This window comes from Salmo salar, chromosome 18, assembly GCF_965601325.2.
Source record: "Salmo salar chromosome 18, fSalSal1, whole genome shotgun sequence".
Classification (NCBI taxonomy): Eukaryota; Metazoa; Chordata; class Actinopteri; order Salmoniformes; family Salmonidae; genus Salmo; species Salmo salar.
Genome location: NC_138308.1, coordinates 7,884,925 through 7,907,654, shown reverse-complemented (window position 1 = coordinate 7,907,654; position 22,730 = coordinate 7,884,925). Strand labels below are relative to the sequence as shown.

At 42.3% G+C, this 22,730-nt stretch overlaps 1 protein-coding gene across 19 annotated transcripts in view; it reads right to left on the bottom strand.

The window, feature by feature from the left end:
• lrrfip2 (leucine rich repeat (in FLII) interacting protein 2) overlaps positions 1 to 21,560 on the bottom strand; it is a 63,167-nt gene extending 41,607 nt beyond the window's left edge. For 5 of the 19 annotated variants that reach the window (XM_014154305.3, XM_014154302.3, XM_014154300.3 and 2 more), the window contains exons 1-2: positions 20,971 to 21,408; positions 19,220 to 19,378 (exon numbers count right to left, since the gene is read on the bottom strand). In XM_014154305.3, the coding sequence (XP_014009780.1) occupies positions 19,220 to 19,303 (84 nt within the window). In that variant the 5' untranslated portion in view covers positions 19,304 to 19,378; positions 20,971 to 21,408. Of the gene's footprint in view, positions 1 to 19,219; positions 19,379 to 20,890; positions 21,410 to 21,432 lie in introns of those variants that run through there. The other 14 variants (XM_014154297.3, XM_045700692.2, XM_045700695.2 and 11 more) reach the window with 12 other exon arrangements.
• Positions 21,561 to 22,730: the final 1,170 nt, after the last annotated feature.

The window sequence follows — 22,730 nt, the reverse complement described above, 5'->3', positions numbered from 1 at the left end:
GTATGGCAGTTGCAGCGATGAGACAAGACTAACTACCAATTGGATACCATGAATTAGGGGTAAAATTGTATTTTATTTTTAAATAAAAAAAAGAGTTGATCAGGCTGTTGATTATGGCTTGTGGAATGTTGTCCCACTCCTCTTCAATGGCTGTGTGAAGTTGCTGGATATTGGCGGCAACTGGAACACACTGTTGTACACGTTGATCCAGAGCATCCCAAACATGCTCAATGGGTTACATGTCTGGTGAGTATGCAGGCCATTTAACAGCACATTTTATAAAAATAACCTAGCAATTTACATTGGTTGTCACTCAACTAATAAAGCCTAATAATGTGCAAGCCATTTTACAAACATTTGAAGCTGGCTACTGATATTGCCTGGGGTTATTTCGGTATGCAAAATGACTTGTAGATCTGACTGTCGACATAATTACATGCTTAGTTTGACACTGAAGGAGAGTATGCAGTCGTCACAAAAATATTAGGCATTTTTGTGCTGGTAGAAAATGTAATTTGAACAAAATCTTTTAGTGAACCGGCAATTTGTAACATTTTAATAGGTTTTCTGACCGAAGCGTGCAACATTTGGATCGGTTTGCGGACCCACTCATATCTTAAACATTTGAACCTGGGCCCGATGCATACCGTGAAACGCTACATCCATACTGGACATGAAACAGTGAACATAAACATTGACACTGTAAATTACATGAGTTTTATGATATGGAAATGTGAAGTGTTTGTGAATGTGAACTTGGAGTTCACCTGCGGTAAATTCAATTGACTGGACATGATTTGGAAAGGCACACACCTGTCTATATAAAGGTCCCACAGTTGACAGTGCATGTCTGGAGATCTGGAGAAGGGTACCAAACAAAATGATGCAGCATTGAAGATCTGAGAACACAGTGGCTGCCATCATTCTTAAATGGAAGAAGTTTGAAACCACCAAGACTCTTCCTAGAGCTGGCCGCTCAGCCAAACTGAGCAATCGAGGGAGAAGGGCTTCGGTCAGGGAGGTGACCAAGAACCCGATAAGCTCCAGAGTTCCTCTGTGGAGATGGGAGAACCTTCCAGAAGGACAACCATCTCTGCAAAACTCCACCAATCAGGCCTTTATGGTAGAGTGGCCAGACAGAAGCCACTCCTAGATTCTCTGGTCTGATGAAACCAAGATTAAACTCTCTGGCCTGAATGCCAAGCGTCACATCTGGAGGAAACCTGGCAACATCCCTTTGTAAAGCATGGTGGTGGCAGGATCATGTTGTGGGGATGTTTTTCAGCAGCAGGGACTGGGAGAATAGTCAGGATCGAGGCAAAGACGAACAGAGCTGCTCCATAGCACTTCGGGACAAGTCTCAATGTCGTTGAGATGCCCAGCCAGAGCCTGGACTTGAACCCAATCGAACATTTCTGCAGAGATCTGAAAAATGCTGTGCAACGATGCTCCCCATCGAACCTGACAGAGCTTAAGAGGATCCGCTGAGAGGAATTGGAGAAACATCCCAAATACAGGTGTGCCAAGCTTGTAGCGTCATACCCAAGAAGAATCGAGACTAATCACTGCCAAAGGTGCTTCAAAGTATTGAGTAAAGGGTCTGAATACTTATGTAAATGTGATATTTCAGTTCTTTATTTTTAATACACTTGCATAAAATTCTAAAAACATGTTTTTGCTTTGTCATTATGGGGTATTGTGTGTAGATTGATAAGAAAAAAACGATTTAATCAATTTTAGAATTCTGTAACATGACAAAATGTGAAAAAAGGGAAGGGGTCTGAATACTTTCCGAATGCACTGTATTTAACCCCTTATTTTTGGCACAGGTCTCCATATATACTTCCATTAATTTTTTCCACTGGTACCGGGGACCTTCAGACGAGTCGTGAGGCCTGTGGGCTACAGCAACAACTGACATGTACGTGAGAGTCTCACCTTTCCACAGTGGGGTCATATTAACGTGTAACCCAAACTGTGTGGACGCCACAGACAGAAGTTGGCAGATTGGCTGTACTGACTATAGACAAGTCCCAAGACCCACACACACAGATACACCAGGGTTTTCGTTAGGAAAATGTGACGCGGGATATTTGACCGGCAACATTTTAAATTTACCGGGCATTTGACAAATTCATCAGGCCCATATGCATTGTGTACGTAACTGCCTCCAGCTCATTGCAAAGTGGTGTGTGACGTGCTGATGAAGCCTGCCTTCCGTTGCCGTTTGATGCCGCGTTCAAAACAAACCTGGGAACTCTGAAATCTCCGGTAGATGGCTAGAAAATGCATATCGTTCATTCTAGCGGGAGGGGGCTTGGCTGACTTTCTGACTAGCAAATTGAAAAGTAGCCTAGTTCATTTAGGTGGAAAAAGTAACTGGCTTAAAAGGAGTCTGTAGTCGGCTGTTTAGCCGACAGCCGGCTCAAGTGGAAAACACTGTGTGTCTGAGAAAAGAGGGAGAGGAGATGGCTGGCTCCTCTGCGCTGCACCTGTTGAGCTGTGACTGTATGACCTGAGCTCTGTGTCGCTGTCCTATCTATAGCCCTGCCCATCCGGCCTGGCCCCAGCATTCCCTCCCCCTGCACCCACATTATGGGACTGGAGAGGAGTAATCTGAGCAGCAGCCGCACAAATGCACAATCATACACACCTCTAAAACCCCTAAGCATCACGGGGCAGATCAGATCCTCTACTCACACTAGACTACATCATCTAGGGCTCCATGAAGTTGGCACACCCTGGATGTTATGTCAAAGTTGCCGTTGTTTATCTTCAGTACTATAGTGTTTATAGTTGCCATGGAAACAAACATTAGGCTAATCGTTCAAAACCCTCCCCTTATCAGACCAGACGGAATGTTAGGCGGACCCCTTCAACACACGTTGCTAAATTATATGCTGCTACATGTGATAACACCCAATCATAAAATAGCCCAAGCATAGGTAGATAAATTGTTTGACAGCCAACAAGTTTCAAATCAGGCGTATTGCACAACAGACAACTTGTTCTACCTTTGTTATCTAAAAAAAAAAAAGGAGGATGTGAAATTTGAAATACGTATTTGCAGATAGTTGCAAAAATAGGCCTGCCTACCATTATCATGAACTACTGAAGATACAGGGTTCGACATTCAGGTACATTTTCCAGTGGCAAACCGGGCCAGTTCCAATAAAAGCTACTGGCCTGAATGAAAAACAAATACTCTCCGGGGTAACACAGCAAAGTGAAAGATGCGCGGGTAATTTTAATAGCAGAGGCCTTTATTTTCCATTGGGGCTGAAAAAGTATCCTATTCAGGGTTCATACAGACATTGGCAAGTCAAATTCAAGGACTTTCATGCATTTCATTTTTATTTAAGGACTTAAATGTTATATTTAATTGTAATAGCCTATAAAGAAAAACAAATCCCCCAAAATGAATGCAAAAAAGTATGCATTACCATATTGCATTTTTTTTTATATTGACCTTTCCAAATGCATTATGCATTGCCATTCACATGATTTGTACATTCTAGGGATCCTTGGGACATCCCTACCTTAAACCCTACCCATAACAATTTTAAATGTAAAACTTCAATGGGTTAGGGACCTCCCAAAAACCCCAGATAGCAAGGACCATTCGCATGTGAAACAATCGTCAACTAACAGTTTAGGGAATTCATCTGTTTTTTAAAAATCAGTTATTTAAATCAACACTAAGCAAAAATATAAATACAACAGTTAACGTGTTGGTCCGATGTTTTATGAGCTGAAATAAAATATCCCAGAAATGTTCCATCTCAAATTATGTGCACCTATTTATTTACATCCCTGTTAGTGAGCATTTCTCCTTTGCCAAGATAATCCATCCACCTGACAGGAGAGGCATTTCAAGAAGCTGACTAAACAGCATCAATGGCGCCGGAGGAGATGGATGCCGTTTTACGGTCCCCTAACCAATAGTGCTGTTGTGTTTTTTAGCGTTATTTGTAACTTATTTTGTACATAATGTTTCTGCCACCGTCTCTTATGATCGAAAAGAGCTTCTAGATATGAGGAAAGCGATTCTTCACCCCATATTGGAAGGAGATTTTTTCTTTAATGAATCGGACGCAAAGGATTTACTCTAGACAAGGCCCTCATGACCGTAATTCGCAGGAGAAAGAGACGGAGATATCGGGGACAGAGGTCTGGGTGCCTTGTAAGGATCCGACAGCGAGTGGGAAATCTGCCTTTACCATCGGTCCTATTAGTCAAAGTCAAATCATTGGATAATAAAATAGACAAACTACGAGCATGTATATCTTACCAATGGGACATTAAAAACGAACATCTTATGTTGTTTCACCGAGTCGTGGCTGAACGACGACATGAATAACATAGTTGGCGGGTTTTACGCTTTTTCGGCAGGATAGAACAGCCGCCTCTGGTAAGACAAGGGGTGGCAGTCTAAGTATATTTGCAAACAACAGCTGGTGCACGAAAGCTAAGGAAGTCTTGAGGTTTTGCTCGCCTGAAGTAGAGTATCTCATAATAAGCTGTAGACCACACTAATTACCAAGAGAGTTTTCATCTATATTGTTCGTAGCTGTCTATTTACCACCACAAACCGATGAGGGCACTAAGACCGCACTCAATGATCTGTATACAGCCATAAGCAAACAGGAAAGCGCTAATCCAGAGGTGGTGCTCCTAGTGGCCGGGGACTTTAATGCAGGGAAACTTAAATCAGTTTTACCTCATTTCTACCAGCATGTTAAATGTGCAACCAGAAAAAAAAAGAAAATAAAAAAACTCTAGACCACCTTTACTCCACACACAGACTCGTTCCAAGCGCTCCCTCCATTTGGCAAATCTGACCATAATTCTATCCTCCTGATTCCTGCTTACAAGCAAAAACTAAAGCAGGAAGCACCAGTGTCAATAAAAGTGGTCAGATGGCTTCATTAATAAGTGCATCGATGATGTCGCCCACACAGTTACAGTACGTACATACTCCAACCAAAAGCCATGGATTACAGGCAACATCCGCACTGAGCTAAAAGGGTAGAGCAGCTGCTTTCAAGGAGCTGGAAGCTTATAAGAAATCCCGATATACCTCCGATGAACCATCAAATAGGCAAAGCATCAATACAGGACTAAGATTGAATCCGACGCTCGTCGGATGTGGCAGGGCGTGCAAACTATTACAGACTACAAAGGGAAGCACAGCCGGGAGCTGCCCAGAGACACGAGCCTACCAGACGAGCTAAATTACTTCTATGCTCGCTTCGAGGCAAGCAACACTGAAACTTGCATGAGAGCATCAGCTGCTCCTGACGACTACGTGATCACGCTCTCCGTAGCCAATGCGAGTAAGACCTTTAAACAGGTCAACATTCACAAGGCCACAAGGATTACCAGAACGTGTACTCCGAGCATGTGCTGACCAACTGGAAAGTGTCTTCACTGACATTTTCAACCTGTTCCTGACTGAGGGACAACACCATAGTGCCCTCAAACCTCATCACTAAGTGAAGGACCCTGAGACTAAACACCTCCCTATGCATCTGGATCCTGGACTTCCTGACGGGCCACCCCCAGGTGTAGGTAACACATCCACCATGCTGATCCTCAACACGTTCGCCCCTCAGGGGTGTGTGCTCAGCTCCCTCTTGTAATCCCTGTTCACTCATGACTGCATGGCCAGGCACGACTCCAACACCATCATTAAGTTTGCCGATGATACAACAGTGATCACCGACAACGATGAGACAGCCTATAGGGAGGTGGTCAGAGACCTGGCCGTGTGGTGACAGGAAAACAACCTCTGAGAGCTTCAAGTTCCTTGGTACCCACATCACTAACAAACTAACATGGTCCAGGCACACCAAGACAGTCGTGAAGAGGGCACGACAAAGCCTATACCCCCTCAGGAGACTGAAAAGATTTGGCATGGGTCCTCAGATCCTCAAAAAGTTCCTACAGCTGCACCATCGAGAGCATCCTGACTGGTTACATCACTGCTCGGCCTCCAACCGCAAGGCACTACAGAGGGTAGTGCGTACAGCCTAGTACATCACTGGGCCCAAGCTTCCTGCCATCCATGACCTCTATACCAGGCGGTGTCAGAGGAAGGCACCAATAATTGTCAGACTCCCCCCTCTTTTACACTGCTGCTACTCTGTTTATTATCTATACATAGTCACTTTAACTCTACCTACAGGTACATGTTACCTCGAATAACCGGTGCCCTCACACATCGACTCTGTACCGGTACCCCCTGTATATAGCCTCGCTATTGTTATTTTACTGCTGCTCTCTAATTATTTGTAAGTAAAAAAATTAACACATTCTTAAAAATGTACTGTTTGTTAAGGGCTTGTAAGTAAGCATTTCACTGTAAAGTCTACACCTGTTGTATTCGGCGCACATGTGATAAATAAAATTTGATTACACAGGGTACACCTTGTGCTGGGTACAAGGTAACTGAAATGTGCAGTTTGTCACAACACAATGCCACAGATGTCTCAAGTTGAGGGCTGCAGGAATGTTCACCAGAGCTGTTGCCAGAGAGTGGCCATTTATTGTCCTCCCCACATGGTGCCCGTGTGATTATCATGCTGTTTAAATCAGCTTCTTGATATGCCACACCTTTCAGGTGGATAGATTATCTTGGCAAAAGAGAAATGCTCACTAACAGGGCTGTAAACATTTGTGCACAACATTTTAGAGAAATAACCTTTCTCCTTTACCAAAATCGAACATTTCTGGGATATTTTAATTCAGCTATTGAAACATGGGACCAACACTTTACATGTTGCGTTTATATTTTTGTTCAGTGTACATCAAGTCCTCTTAATTCACAGCATTTCCATCACTCAGTCAACAAAACATTTGCAAAAGTTTCCCAATTAGCAGGTGAGATGTGGGCCACTTGTCACGTGAGGTGACAAGTACCTTAGCCATCGCCCTGATGCACTCAACTAAATGACTATTGCCCCGTTGCACTCCCTTCTGTCATCATGAAGTGCTTTGAGAGACTAGTCAAGGATCATATCACCTCCACCTTACCTGATACCCTAGACCCACTCCAATTTTCTTACCGCCCCAATAGGTCCACTGACGATGCAATCGCCATCACACTGCACTATCCCATCTGGACAAGAGGAATACGTAAGAATGCGGTTCCTTGACTACAGCTCAGCATTTAACACCATAGTACCCTCCAAACTCGTCATTAAGCTGGAGACCCTGGGTCTCGACCCCGCCCTGTGCAACTGGGTCCTGGACTTTGAAGGGCTGCCCCCAGGTGGTGAAGGTAGGAAACAACATCTCCAGCCCACTGGGGCCCCACAAGGGTGCGTTCTCAGCCCTCTCATGTACTCCCTGTTCACCCATGACTGCATGGCCATGCATGCTTCCAACTCAATCATCACGTTTGCAGACGACACTACAGTGGTAGGCTTGATTACCAACGACGACGAGACTGCCTACAGGGAGGTGGTGAGGGCCCTCGGAGTTTGGTGTCAGGAAAACAACCTCTCACTCAACGTCAACAAAACAAAGGAGATGATCACTTCAGGAAACAGCAGAGGGAGCACCCACCCCTCCACATCGACGGGAGAGCAGTGGAGAAGGTGGAAAGTTAAGTTCCTCGGCATACACATCACAGACAAACTGAAATGGTCCACCCACATAGACAGTGTGGTGAAGACACAACAGCGCCTCTTCAACCTCAGGAGGCTGAAGAAATTTGGCGTGTCACCTAAAACAATCAAGAGCATCCTGTCGCGCTGTATTACCGCTTGGTACAGCAATTGCACCACCCACAACTGCAAGGCTCTCCAGAGGGAGGTGCGGTCTGCACAACGCATCACCGGGGGCAAACTACCTGCCGCCCAGGACACCTACAGCACCTGATGTCACAGAAAGGATCTAAAGATAATCAAGGGCAACAACCACCCGAGCCACAGCCTGTTCATCCCACTATCGTCCAAAAGGCGAGGTCAGTAGAGGTGCATCAAAGCTGGGACCGAGAGACTGAAAAACAGCTTCCATCTCAAGGCCATCAGACTGTTAAACAGCCATCACTAACAGAGAGGCTGCTGCCAACATATAGACTCAAATCTCTGGCCACTTTAATAAATGGACTTAATAAAGGTATCACTAGTCACTTCAAATAATCATATCCTACATTACTCATCTCATATGTATATACTGTATTCAATACCATCTACTGCATCTTGCCTATGCCGCACGGCCATCGCTCATCCATATATAGATATTCTTATTCAATCAAATGCATTTATAAAGCCCTTCTTACATCAGCTGAAACCCAGTCTGAAACCCCAAACAGCAAGCAATGCAGGTGTGTATAAGGTAGTTATTGTGAATTTGTTAAGATATTACTGCATTGTCGGAACTAGAAGCACAAGCATATCGCAACACTCGCATTAACATCTGCTAACCATGTGTATGTGACCAATAAAAATGTGATATGGCACATGCAAATTCACAGACTGAAGGAGCATCATGCTCTCTCCTGTGTAAAGAAATTAGACTGCAACCACAACACAAAATAACCGACAACTTCTGCAACAAAAAAAATTAAATGTGTATTTGCAGAAATAGGCCTACTCTTATCCATATTGTCTAATGAGGCCACAATTGGATCGAACTTAGCATAGGCTAGCTACATCATGAACTAGATACATTGTGTACATAGGAAGTAAAGTTGACAGAAACAGTGATAGGATAATGCTACATCTCTCTGTAGCCACTGACAGTGAGATTCCTCTGACAGCTTACAAGGGAGCAGTGTGACTTTAGAAATAGAATGAATCCATCTGTGCTGTGATATGTTGAACCAACTCAACTGACATTACAAAAATACATTCCATTGCATGAGCCACATCAGGGTCGTTTGATGTCATTTCAGCAAGCCATGACACCCACCATCTCAGAATGTTCTGAAATCGTTCCTGTAGTTAGAAACAGATAAGATAAGCATTCAGAAAGCATTATTTGAATTTATAGGATTCATATAATATTCAATAATAATTGTACCCAACATCCGATTTGGACAAACATTTTTTCTAACTATGAGTAAGACAGGAGGAATCTGAAGCAGTGGTTAAAATCCAAGCACGGACCCTGCACACCCCACGCCAATCCCACACCAACAACAAGTATATAGTATCAGTTATTTGTTTGACAAGTAGTATGACGCTATGGCACTGAGTATTATTACTTCATCCTATGTAATGTATTCGCAGTGAATTTGGTGAAGTCCCCGTTCAGAGAAATTAGAAATTTAAGTTGATATTATTAGGTTCTAACCACTAGATGGTGCTGTTCCTGTTATTAGGTGATTTTATTAAAAGAACCCCCCCCAATTGTTAAAAGGATTAGAGGTCGACCGATTAATCGGAATGGCCGATTAATTAGGGCCGATTTGAAGTTTTTATAACAATCTGTAAATAGATATTTTTGGACACCGATTTGCCATAATTTTTTTTACACCTTTATTTAACTAGGCAAGTCAAATTAAAAACACATTCTTATTTTCAATGACGGCATAGGAACGGGGGTTAACTGCCTTGTTCAGGGGCAGAATAACAGTTTTTTACCTTGTCACCTGGGGATTCGTTTTTGCAACCTTCTGGTTACTAGTCCAACGCTCTAACCCCCTGCCTTACATTGCACTCCACGAGGAGCCTGCGTGGCAGGCTGACGACCTGTTACGCAAGGGCAGCAAGAAGCCAAGGTAAGTTGCTAGCTAGCATTAAACTTATCTTAGAAAAAAACTATCAATCTTAACATAATCACTAGTTAAACTAGTAATATCATCAACCATGTGTAGTTATCTAACGTGTCCTGCGTTGCATATAATCGATCCGGTGCCTTCTCATCGAATCACAGCCTACTTCGACAAACGGGTGATGATTTAACAAGCGCATTTGCGAAAAAAGCACTGTCATTGCACCAATGTACCGAACCATAAACAATGCATTTCTTTAAAATCAATACACAAGTATATATTTTTAAACCTGTTACACTGGCAATACTGTTACACTGGCAATACTAAAGCGCCTATAAGAACATCCAATAGTCAAAGGTATATGAAATACAAATCGTATACAGAGAAATAGTCTTATAATTCCTATAATAACTACAACCTAAAACTTCTTACCTGGGAATATTGAAGACTCATGTTAAAAGGAACCACCAGCTTTCATATGTTCTCATGTTCTGAGCAAGGAATTTAAACGTTAGCTTTTTTACATGGCACATATTGCACTTTTACTTTCTTCTCCAACACTTCGTTTTTGCATTATTTAAACCAAAATGAACATGTTTCATTATTTGAGGCTAAATTGATAGTATTTATGTATTATATTAAGTTAAAATAAGTGTTCATTCAGTATTGTTGTAATTGTCATTATTACAACAACAAAAAATAACAAGAATAATTAAAATGAAAAGAAAATTAGCCGATTAATCGGTATCGGCTTTTTTGGTCCTCCAATAAATCGGTATAGGCTTTGAAAAACCATAAATCGGTTGACCTCTAAAAAGGATACTTCACCCAAATTCAATATTAATTTTCTTACACAGTAAGCAGTCTATGGACCAGGTACCTGACTACTGCTTCAAATGCTAACCTTTTAGCATTTGTGGCACAAATCCAATGAAATAGTACCTATATTAGCACTTTCACATCCAAATCATCTACAGTTGAAGTCGGAAGTTTACATACACCTTAGCCAAATACATTTAAACTCAGTTTCACAATTCCTGACATGTAATCCTTGTAAAAATTCCCTCTCTTAGGATCACTACTTTATTTTAAGAATGTGAAATATAATAGTAGAGAGGATGATTTATTTCAGCTTTTATTTCTTTCATCACATTCCCAGTGGGTCAGAAGTTTACATACACTCAATTAGTATTTGGTAGCATTGCCTTTAAAATTGTTTAACTTGGGTCAAATGTTTCAGGTAGCCTTCCACAAGCTTCCCACAATAAGTTGGGTGAATTTTGGCCCATTCCTCCTGACAGAGGTGGTGTAACTGAGTCAGGTTTGTAGGCCTTCTTGCTCAGACATGCTTTTTCAGTTATACGCACACATTTCCTATAGGCTTGAGGTCAGGGCTTTGTGATGGCCACTCCAATACCTTGACTTTGTTGTCCTTAAGCCATTTTGCCACGACTTTGGAAGTATGCTTGGGGTCATGGTCCATTTGGAAGACCAAGCTTTAACTTCCTTACTGATGTCTTGAGATGTTGCTTCAATATATCCATGTAATTTTCCTACCTCATGATGCCATCTATTTTGTGAAGTACACCAGTCCCTCCTGCAGCAAAGCACCCCCACAACATGATGCTGCCACTCCCGTGCTTCACGGTTGGGAAGATGTTCTTCGGCTTGCAAGCCTCCCCCTTTTTCCTCCAAACATAATGATGGTCATTATGGCCAAACAGTTCTATTTTTGTTTAACCAGACCAGAGGACATTTCTCCAAAAAGTACAATCTTTGTCCCATGTGCAGTTGCAAACCGTAGTCTGGCTTTTTTATGGCGGTTTTGGAGCAGTGGCTTCTTCCTTGCTGAGGCGCCTTTCAGGTTATGTCGATTTAGGGCTTGTTTTACTGTGGATATAGATACTTTTGTACCCGTTTCCTCCAGCATCTTCACAAGGTCCTTTGCTGTGGTTCTGGGATTGATTTGCAATCTTCGCACCAAAGTACGTTCATCTCTAGGAGACAGAATGCGTCTGCTTCCTGAGCAGTATGACAGCTGCGTGGTCCCATGGTGTTTATACTTGCGTACTATTGTTTGTACAGATGAACGTGGTACCTTCAGGCATTTGGAAATTGCTCCCAAGGATGAACCGGACTTGTGGAGGTCTACAATTGTTTCTGAGGTCTTGGCTGATTTCTTTTGATTTTCCCATGATGTCAAGCAAAGAGGCACCGAGTTTGAAGCTAGGCCTTGAAATACATCCATAGGTACACCTCCAATTGACTCAAATGATGTCAATTAGCCTATCAGAAGCTTCTAAAGCCATGACATTTTCTGGAATTGTCCAAGCTATTTAAAGGCACAGTCAACTTAGTATATGTCAACTTCTGACCCAATGGAATTGTGATACAGTGAATTATAGGTGAAATAATCTGTCTGTAAACAATTGTTTGAAAAATTACTTGTCATACAAAGTAGAATTCCTAACCGACTTGCCAAAACTATAGTTTGTTAACAAGAAGTTAGTGGAGTGGTTGAAAAACGAGTTTTAAATGACTCCAACCTAAGTCTATGTAAACTTCCGACTTCAACTGTATAAGTAACATTGAGTTGCGTTAAATACTTTTGGATGATTCCGTGTTTTCCGCAAGCACATGGAACAGCCAATCAAATAGAAAAAGTAGACAACCAGTCTAAAGTTTGAGACATTTTTGCAAAACAAGTTCCATTTGTGGCCACTGGTACATTCCAATGCTACTTTTGTATTTTCAACAAGCAACTATCAGGAAATAACACAGATCAAAAGGTTCACACTTGTACAGTTTAAGCTTCATCAGCTGTTGTACAACATTATATAAAACACAGGAAAAAAAACACTTGACTACACTGGGCCTTTAAAGTCCGCAGACTTCCACGGGCTCAAGCTTCCTTTTAAGAGGCTTTTCCTCAGCAATGAATGAAGCAGGTGTTAAAATGAAGCAGGGCTTTGCTACAGAAAGCAGCAGTTGACTACTCCATTGTCAACACTTAAGCTCAATGAGTAGAATGACGTGCGTATTTTTGCTCTGGACAGCTCGCAGATGCAGGAATTCCCACATGCAGGAAAGCCTTGAATTGCAAGCTGCACACTATTGAACTGTAACGCAAAAATGCGCTGAAAAGTTACTGGCACTATCGGGTCAGTGACTGACGAGACCCACTGGCCCAACCAACAAGTTTTTTCTGGCCCCGGGCAGCAGGCCACTGTTAATGTCGGACTGTGCACGTGAAAGAAAATACATGAATGTGCCAGAAAACAGGCTAAGTGGATTTCGACTCATCGTTACCACATATGGGACGTGCAATTTCATGCTCTTTCCCTCCGTGTAAAGAAATTCGACTGCAACCACAACGCACACACCCAGGTACCGAGAGGCGGGACTGACAGCCAACTGTCACACCAGCAGTGTTTCCCTGTCATCACTCACTTTGTGTCCGACAGGCGCCAGTCCTTTCAATAGAGCGCTAGAAGATGCGTATCGCTCACTCTAGCGAATTGAAAAGTAGCTTAGTTATTTAAGTAGAAAAAGTTCCCGCCTGTATCGCCGACAGCTAGCACTAGTGGAAAACCCGTATGATTTGGACATGAAGCATAAAATGCTAATAAACATTGTATTTGGAAAGTATTCAAACCCCTTGACTTTTTCCAAAATACAGCCTTATTCTAAAATCGATTAAATTGTTTCTTTACTCATCAATCTACACAAAATACCCCATGAAGAAAAAACAGGTTTAGATATTTTTGCAAATGTATACAAAAACAAACCTGAAATATCACATTTACATTAGTATTCAGACCCTTTACTCAGTACTTTGTTGAAGCATCTTTGGCAGCGATTACAACCTTGAGAGTTATTGGGTATGCTTGGCACACCTGTTTTTGGAGAGTTTCTCCCTTTCTGCTCTGCAGATCCTCTCAAGCTCTGTCAGGTTGGATGGGGAGCGTCGCTCCACAGCTATTTTCAGGTATCTCTAGAGATGTTTGATCGAGTTCAAGTCCGGGCTCTGGCAGGGCCACTCAAGGACATTCAGAGACTTGACCTGAAGCCACTCCTGCGTTGTCTTGGCTGTGTGCTTAGTGTCGTTGTCCTGTTGGAAGGTGAACCTTCACCCCAGTCTGAGGTCCTGAGCGCTCTGGAACAGGTTTTCATCAAGGACCTTATATAGACAGGTGTGTGCCTTTCCAAATTATGTCCAATCAATTGAATTTACCATAAGTGGACTCCAATCAAGTTGTAGAAATATCTCAAGGATGATCAATGGAAACAGGATGCACCTGAGCTCAATGTACAAAAAAAATAAACCAGTTTTGCTTCGTCTTTACGGGGTATTGTGTGTAGATTAGAGGTTGACCGATTATGGTTTTTCAACGCCGATACCGATTATTTGAGGACCAAAAACCGCCGATTCAGATTAACCGGACGTTTTTGTTGTGGTTGTTGTTTTTTTCTGTAATAATGACAATTACGACAATACTGAATGAACACTTATTTTAACTTAATACATCAATAAAATCAATTTAGCCTCAAATAAATAATGAAACATGTTCAATTTGGTTTAAATAATGCAAAAACAAAGTGTTGGAGAAGAAAGTAAAAGTGCAATATGTGCCATGTAAGAAAGCTAACGTTTAAGTTCCTTGCTCAGAACATGAAAGCTGGTGGTTCCTTTTAACATGAGTCTTCAATATTCCCAGCCACCCTCGAAGCAGCGTTACCCATGCAGAGCAATATTGCCTGCCAACCTGGATTTCTTTTAGCTAAATATGCAGGTTTAAAAATATATACTTATGTGTATTGATTTTAAGAAAGGCATTGATGTTTATGGTTAGGTACAGTCGTGCAACGATTGTGCTTATTTCGCAATTGTGCTTTTGTTAAATCATCCCCCGTTTGGCGAAGTTGGCCGTCTTTGTTAGGAAGAAATAGTCTTCACACAGTTCGCAACGAGCCAGGCGGCCCAAACTGCTGCATATACCCTGACTCTGTTGCAAGAGAAGTGACACAATTTTCCTAGTTAAAAGAAATTCATGTTAGCAGGCAATATTAACTAAATATGCAGGTTTAAAAATATATACTTGTGTATTGACTTTAAGAAAGGCATTGATGTTTATGGTTAGGTACACGTTGGAGCAATGACAGTCCTTTTTCGCGAATGCGCACCGATTATATGCAACGCAGGACAAGCTAGATAAACTAGTAATATCATCAACCATGTGTAGTTAACTAGTGATTATGATTGATTGATTGTTTTTTATGAGATAAGTTTAATGCTAGCGAGCAACTTACCTTGGCTTCTTACTGCATTCGCGTGACAGGCAGGCGCCTCATGGAGTGCAATGTAAGGCAGGTGGTTAGAGCGTTGGACTTGTTAACCGTAAGGTTGCAAGATTGAATCCCCGAGCTGACAAGGTAAAAATCTGTCGTTCTGCCCCTGAACAAGGCAGTTAACCCACCGTTCCTAGGCAGTCATTGAAAATAAGAATGTGTTCTTAACTGACTTGCCTAGTTAAATAAAAGGTGTAATTTTTTTTTTTTTAAATAAAAATAATAAATCTGCCAAATCGGTGTCCAAAAATACCGATGTCCGATTGTTATGAAAACTTGAAATCGGCCCTAATTAATCGGTCGACCTCTAGTGTAGATTGATGTATTTAAAATACAATTTACTCAATTTTAGTAAACTCAGCAAAAAAATAAACGTCCCTTTTTTAGGACTGTCTTCCAAAAGATAATTCGTACAAATCCAAATAACTTCACAGATCTTCATTGTAAAGGGTTTAAACACGGTTTCCCATGCTTGTTCAATGAACCATGAACAATTAATGAACATACACCTGTGGAACGGTCGTTAAAACACTAACAGCTTACAGACGCCAGGCAACTAAGGTCACAGTTAAGAAAAGTTCTGGCCACTAAAGAGGCCTTTCTACTGACTCTGAAAAACACCAAAAGAAAGATGCCCAGGGTCCCTGCTCATCTGCATGAACGTGCCTTAGGCATGCTGCAAGAAGGCATGAGGACTGCAGATGTGGCCAGGGCAATAAATTGCCATGTCCGTACTGTGAGACGCCTAAGACAGCGCTACAGGGAGACAGGGACGGACAGCTGATCTTCCTCGCAGTGGCAGACCACGTGTAACATCACCTGCACAGGATGGGTACATCCGAACATCATACCTGCGGGACAGGTACAGGACGGCAACAAAAACTGCCCGAGTTACACCAGGAACGCACAATCCCTCCATCAGACCGTCCACAATAGGCTGAGAGAGGCTGGACGGAGGGCTTGTAGGCCTGTTGTAAGGCAGGTCCTCACCAGACATCACCGGCAACAACGTTGCCTATGGGCACAAACCCATCGTCGCAGGACCAGACAGATATGGAAAAAAGTGCTCTTCACTTACAAGTCGCGGTTTTGTCTCACCAGGGGTGATGGTCAGATTCGGGTTTATCATCGAAGGAATGAGCATTACCCTGAGGCCTGTACTCTGGAGCGGGATCGATTTGGAGGTGGAGGGTCCGTCATGGTCTGGGGAGGTGTGTCACAGCATCATCGGACTGAGCTTGTTGTCATTGCAGGCAATCTCAACGCTGTGCGTTACAGGGAAGACCTCCTCCCTCATGTGGTACCCTTCCTGCAGGCTTATCCTGACATGACCCTCCAGCATGACAATGACACCAGCCATACTGCTCGTTCTGTGGGTGATTTCCTGCAAGACAGGAATGTCAGTGTTCTGCCATGGCCAGCGAAGAGCCCGGATCTCAATCCCATTGAGCACATCTGGGACCTGTTGGATTGGAGGGTGAGGGCCATTCCCCCCATAAATGTTAGGGAACTTGCAGGTGCCTTGATGGAAGAGTGGGGTAACATCTCACAGCAAGAACTGGCAAATCTGGTGCACTCCATGAGGAGGAGATAAACTGCAGTACTTAATGCAGCTGGTGGCCACACCAGATGCTGACTTACTTTTGATTTTGACCCCCCCTTTGTTCAGGGACACATTATTCCGTTTCTGTTAGTCACGTCTGTGGAACGTGTTCAGTTTATGTCTCAGTTGTTAAATCTTATGTTCATACAAATATTTACACATGTTAAGTTTGCTGAAAATAAACGCAGTTGACAGTGAGAGGACGTTCCTTTTTTTGCTGAGTTTATATGGCTGTAACTTAACAAAATGTGGAAAATGGGAAGGAGTCTGTGTACTTTCCGAATGCACTGTGTATTTATTCAATATTATATTAATCCTATAAATTTGTGTGAATCCTATAAATTTACTGAATTGATTGCAAATTTATCAGAGATTCAATAAAAAATTTAACAAAACAATGTTTTTTTTAAAACCCCTTTTTCTCCCCAATTTTGTGAAATCCAAATTGTTAGTTACAGTCTTGTCCCATCGCTGCAACTCCCGTACGGACTCGGGAGAGGGAAGGTCGATAGCCATGCGTCTTCTTTGAAACACGACCCTGACAAGGTGCACTGCTTCTTTAAACACTGCTTGCTTAACCCAGAAGCCAGCCGCACCAACGTGTCGGAGAAAACACTGTCAGCGTGCATGCGCCCGGCCCGCCACAGGAATCGCTAGAGCACAACGGGACAAGGACATTCTGGCTGGCCAAACTCTCCCCAAACCCGGACTGTGCTGGGCCAATTGAGAGCCGCCTCATGGGTCTCCCAGTCGCGGCCAGCTGCGACACAGCCGGGATCGAACCCGGGTCTGTGGTGACGCCTCAAGCACTGCGATGCAGTGCCTTAGACCGCAGGGCCACTCGAGAGGCCCCAACAAAATAATGTTGCAGGAATGCTAATTTTATGTTTCTAACAGAAACGACTTCAGAATAATTCGAGATGTGTGTCGACATTCTACATTACCATGGAAATTACTGATCACAATACCAGCCAGCCATTGCGAGTGTACCCATGAGTTTACCAGTCAAATTTCCAGGGTTAGAGGATCCAAGCCTGTTCTATTGATTCTGTTCTACTCAGTGTGACACTGTGCCATTCTCTTCAGTAGTCCTCTGCATGGCTTATTGCTATCATTACCCAGGATAGCACTGAAACTGTAATATGGACTATGAACTATGACTCACTCAACTCCCACACATTCACTTACAATCAATGGCACAGTAAGTGACTGCCTAGATCAAATACACCCATTCTGATCATCTCTCTAACGTTATGATCCTTATGAGGAAAACTTGATAGGCCTACAGAACATGTGGTGAATCCTCCTACTTGGCTGATGGTTTTGCAAGCAAGCTGCTGATATTTTAAGTGACTGACAGCCCAGCAATGTAAGTGGCCTCCGATATGTGGTGGTGATAGCGCAGGCTCAAATTCACAGCCCTTCTCAGCAGGACAGTGATCCGTGTCCAGCACAGGCCGACCAGGCAAGCACTCTCATAGCCTAAGAGAGGATGACTGACCTCATGCAATGACTTTTTTCTGGAGCTTTGTTTGGAGGGGAGTGGTGGTGTGTGACATGTTGGAGAGAGGATGGCCTTATGGACCCACTGCACACACTCATTTGGCCTCACTGTTCTGTGAACTTCTAGTTCTCTCCACAAAGAAACCCTGATTCATTCAGGACAGGACCTGGCTGGGTGGGTCAGATGACTCATGATTCTATATAACAGGCTTGTATGGTTAAAGACGGAAAATGTAACCTTGTTTTCTATGCCAAAGTATGAGGCACTACCAAGAAGTCCCCAAGTATGAGGCACTTCACAAGAGCTCAGACAACATTCACTCCCAGTCTATATGAGACCCTGTGTTCTGTTCATCTGCAAGTTAAGCAAGGCAGTCAATCACATGGACTCGTAAATCTATTCTGCTGATAATTTAGGCTTTTCCCACACTGTGGCATAGTTTCATCTAGCCACATAATTATGCAAATACAGCACAATCGTTCTCAAAATAGTCATGAACAATAACAATTACACAACAAATGCATGGTACGATACTATGTACGCTGAGAACAGTTGCACAGCCTCTACGAAAAGGCCAGGAATGACAGCCGGGTAGTTGAGGAACATGGAATAATCCTGGGACAAGTCATTACAGGCCATCCCACCTTCCTCGCCCCTGCCCTCCATTTTCCCTAAATCTCTTCAAATCAATCCTACTACACCATTGCAAACCAGCTGTCTGCACTCGCCAGAGCAGAGACAACTTGAAGGAACCTGAATATCCACATTACAAGCACATCTCAGACTAAGCAGAGCTGTGTGTGAACATGTGTCAGGATATGCTTCAGAGGGCCGTTTGCTGCATTCACCTCAGTTGGTGTTGTTAGGTATGGGTTGAGAAGTCTACGTTTAAAGTAATACATCCAAGACGGCTTGCCATGCATCCTTTCATAAATCATCCAATTCAAACTTGTCTTTGACCACATTTTGGGAAATGCATGTCTTCAGTGTCACCAATGAACTAAAAGCAGGGAGGCTCTGAAATGGATGGTTTACTTACCTCCCGGGCAATGCTACTAAGGGCTTCATCCTCAGCTGAAAACCGGTCCTTGATAGGGGCACGCTTTCTACCTGGTGTCCCCATGGCTTCTGTGCAACTGGAGCTCCACCAACACGTTCAGGGCCAAATTAGAGCAACACAGTGTAGGGGGGGAAAAATCTGAAAAACATGAATTATAGAGGTGGATCTGACAACCCTATCAACTTACATGAAGACACTAATATTTTACTGAATTGAGATGATCTGATGCCTTGTTTACATTAATAAATCACAATTTCAAGATCAATTGAAGACCACTCCTTGATGAAGCACTTGGAATCTCAGTATTGAACTATGTCCTTGGACATAGTACAATGTAATGAATAACATATTATCAAGATGCAGCTGAAACTCAATCAAATAACCCTGAATTGAGAGGGATGTGCAAACTTCCCTGCAAGCACCCACATGCATGTTGTGTGCACACAGAGGAACACACTCACTCAGTGCATTCCTACAAAATAGTCTGCCATTGCCAGAGTGCATTCCTACAAAATATCCTGCCATGGTCACAGATGTCTGGGTCCTATAAGAGTATAACACTTGTGGCTGACATTGGCCAGGTGCTGACAAGCAAGCCATACACACTGACAAACCTGCAAAATATTACAAGTATGAAGTTGTAGAAAGCTCCAGTTGTTCTGTGCAGAATGCAAAGAAAGAGTCAAGATTCTTTCCAAGTTGCCTTGTAAGGTAGCAAAAGTTTACATGTGGTTCACAAACTGACACTAGTTATATCCTTGAATCAAACATTAGCCTACTCAATTCTCGCCTGAGGCATGTTTATTGTGTACCCCGGCCCTTGTAAAGGCCAATTGATACTTGACCTAAATACACAATGACAAGTGAAGATGCATATCTAGCTAGCCATCTATTTTCTTAAACATTGGCTAGCTATAGTTGACATTGTTGTTATGGGGAAATCATTACATAGCTGAAGTTAGCTGGTTACACGTAGGTAAAAGTTCCAGCTAGGCACAGGGCTTGGAGGCTTTACCCATACAGCTTGATATGGTTAGCTATAAATTAATATTTGCTTATATTGTTAGAGCTGTCAAAGTTAACTTACAAATATTTAGCTAGCTATAGGTGTGTTCTGACAAAAGTTGAACGTTACCAGCGTCACGTAACGTTAGTGGTTAGCACAGTCAGAAGAAAACGCCCAGATAGGTAGCCAACGTTAGCAGATTCCTTAACTCGGCGGCTATAAGTCCTCCACGATGACACAATTAGGATTGCTAGCTAGCTCAACTTACTAATTATCCATCATTGTGAACTATGGCCCCTTGCATGGGTAACGTTAAAGCATTTTTTTTATAACTAACTCATTGTTCTGACTCTGTGTGGTTAAACTCTTGTAGCTAAGATATACCTACCTAGCTAAATAATTAAACGCCGAGGGAGCTAACGTTAGTTACCGTTACAGATGGAGACGTTAGCTAAATCCTTCCTAACGTTAGCTACAGTAGCTAGTTAACTACCCGGGCGGGGATAACGTTAATTTAGTCATTTTATAGTTAACGCGTTTTCCAAGCTAGAAACTTAGCTAGTTAGCTACTTTCCTGGGCTAGCTAACTAGCTAGCATAAACACATTGTCATTGGGAAAGTGTTTGCTTTGGTTTGGTAGCTACCTAGTTAGCGCCAGCTTAGTAGCAAGAGAACCCCATGCCATGTTCCCTCAACTTGAAAAGCTATGACCCTGGGCTCTTACCCTTCCGTGGGACCCAAAACATAAAAATGAGGTTTAATTGATTCCTGAGATGTCCTTTCCGGTGTAATGACCCCCAATGCAAAAGAGAAGGCCAATCCCTTTGAGCAGTATAAATTTAGCTGGCTAGCTGGTTAGCCAGCTACTAGCTAGCCAACCCCAATTTCTAATGTGTGACAGAGCAAACTGACACTGCTCTTCACGTCACGCCTTTTCAAAGCGATTCGCCTGGCTCGTAGAAGCTTCTAAACGACGTTGATGTTTCCAGGATTTGCTCTTTCTTCGTCTTGGTTGTTAAAATACTGTACAGTGTTTTTTTCCTCCAACTGACAGCTGTGAATCAGTGGGAGTGGGGGGTTTCTTTTTACGAGATTCCCTATAAACACGCCATTTCGACACACCTACGACCGGAAGTGAGTTTTTCGTAGAAGGTTAGGATAATTAAATTAGGAAACGCTCTCCTACCTGCTACGAAATGTCTCTTCCGGTCGTAGCGGTATTGAAGTGGCGTGTTTTAGGGAGTCGTCTTTTTCCTCCACTCTCTCCCATGTCCTCTTCACCAGAGAGGAAGAGACGAAGCGAGAGGTTTTACTCAGCCCAAAATCTGTCCTAGAAAATAAGCCCACGAAGTATAATGAAGTGAGGAATTTTGCATGGAGGTCAGAGTGTGGAATTTGGTCGACAAAACATGTAATTGCTAATTTGCTACGTGAGTTTAGTTCAAGCTCATTTACTGAATTTCTATACAATTTAAAAACTAAATAATGCTATTTGGAGAACATAAAAATAAGCAAAAATTTGCCCATCCGTTATCACATTGGATGCTGTGGCTTTATTCACCTCAGTCGATCTAACACATAGCCTATACAATTAGCTGCTACACATTAACTGAGCACCGGGATTAAAAACTATAATTTAATATGTACAGGGGGAACTGTTTGCAGAAAAAAGTATTTTAATAACAAAAGGTAAATATGTTTGCTTTACAGATTTTTTTTGAATGTGCAGTTTTAAAGCTAATCGCCTGCAATTCTACACATTTGCAGCTGTCAAATCATCTCTTAGCAAAGAGACATTTCTCAAGAAAGAGTCTGGAGTGGTCTGAGTGGGGAGGGGAAAACCGAAAACTAGCTGTTATTGGCAGAGAGGTTTGGAACTCTTTTAATTGGCCCATTAACTAACAAACCGCCTCAGACCAAACCCCTATCCCACCAAAATAGGCAGAAAATGTAGGCAGTCTTTTCAAACAGCTCTCAAGTAAAAGGGCATTATCATCATTTACACCGTTTCACAGTATTATTCCAACTACATAGTGTGGAAATATATACAACAAAATATATGCACTGGGCCTTTAACTGTTTAAACATTCATTTTTTTTAACAACAAATCAATACAGGAAGTACATGTGGGAACACAAGTATATATGAATAATATACAATGGACAATTGGGCTAGGTAGTACAATATCGCATTACACAAGGACCTTAAGGGACATATATACACTTATAATTCTAACAGCTTTTTTGTTAGTAGAGTATTTAATTATCTTAAAATACAGTTCAATTTCTTTTTGTAAGGTAAGAAAATTTGTTTTTTTGTTTGTAAATTTACATTTGTGAATATGAAATTTGGCCAAAAGAATAATGAAATTAATTACATAAAACATTTTCCGCTTATTTCTATCGTAGGTAAAGAATCCAAGCAGCACAACTCTCCACAATAGTGTAAGATCTTCATAAATGTGTTCAATTATAAATCTACTGA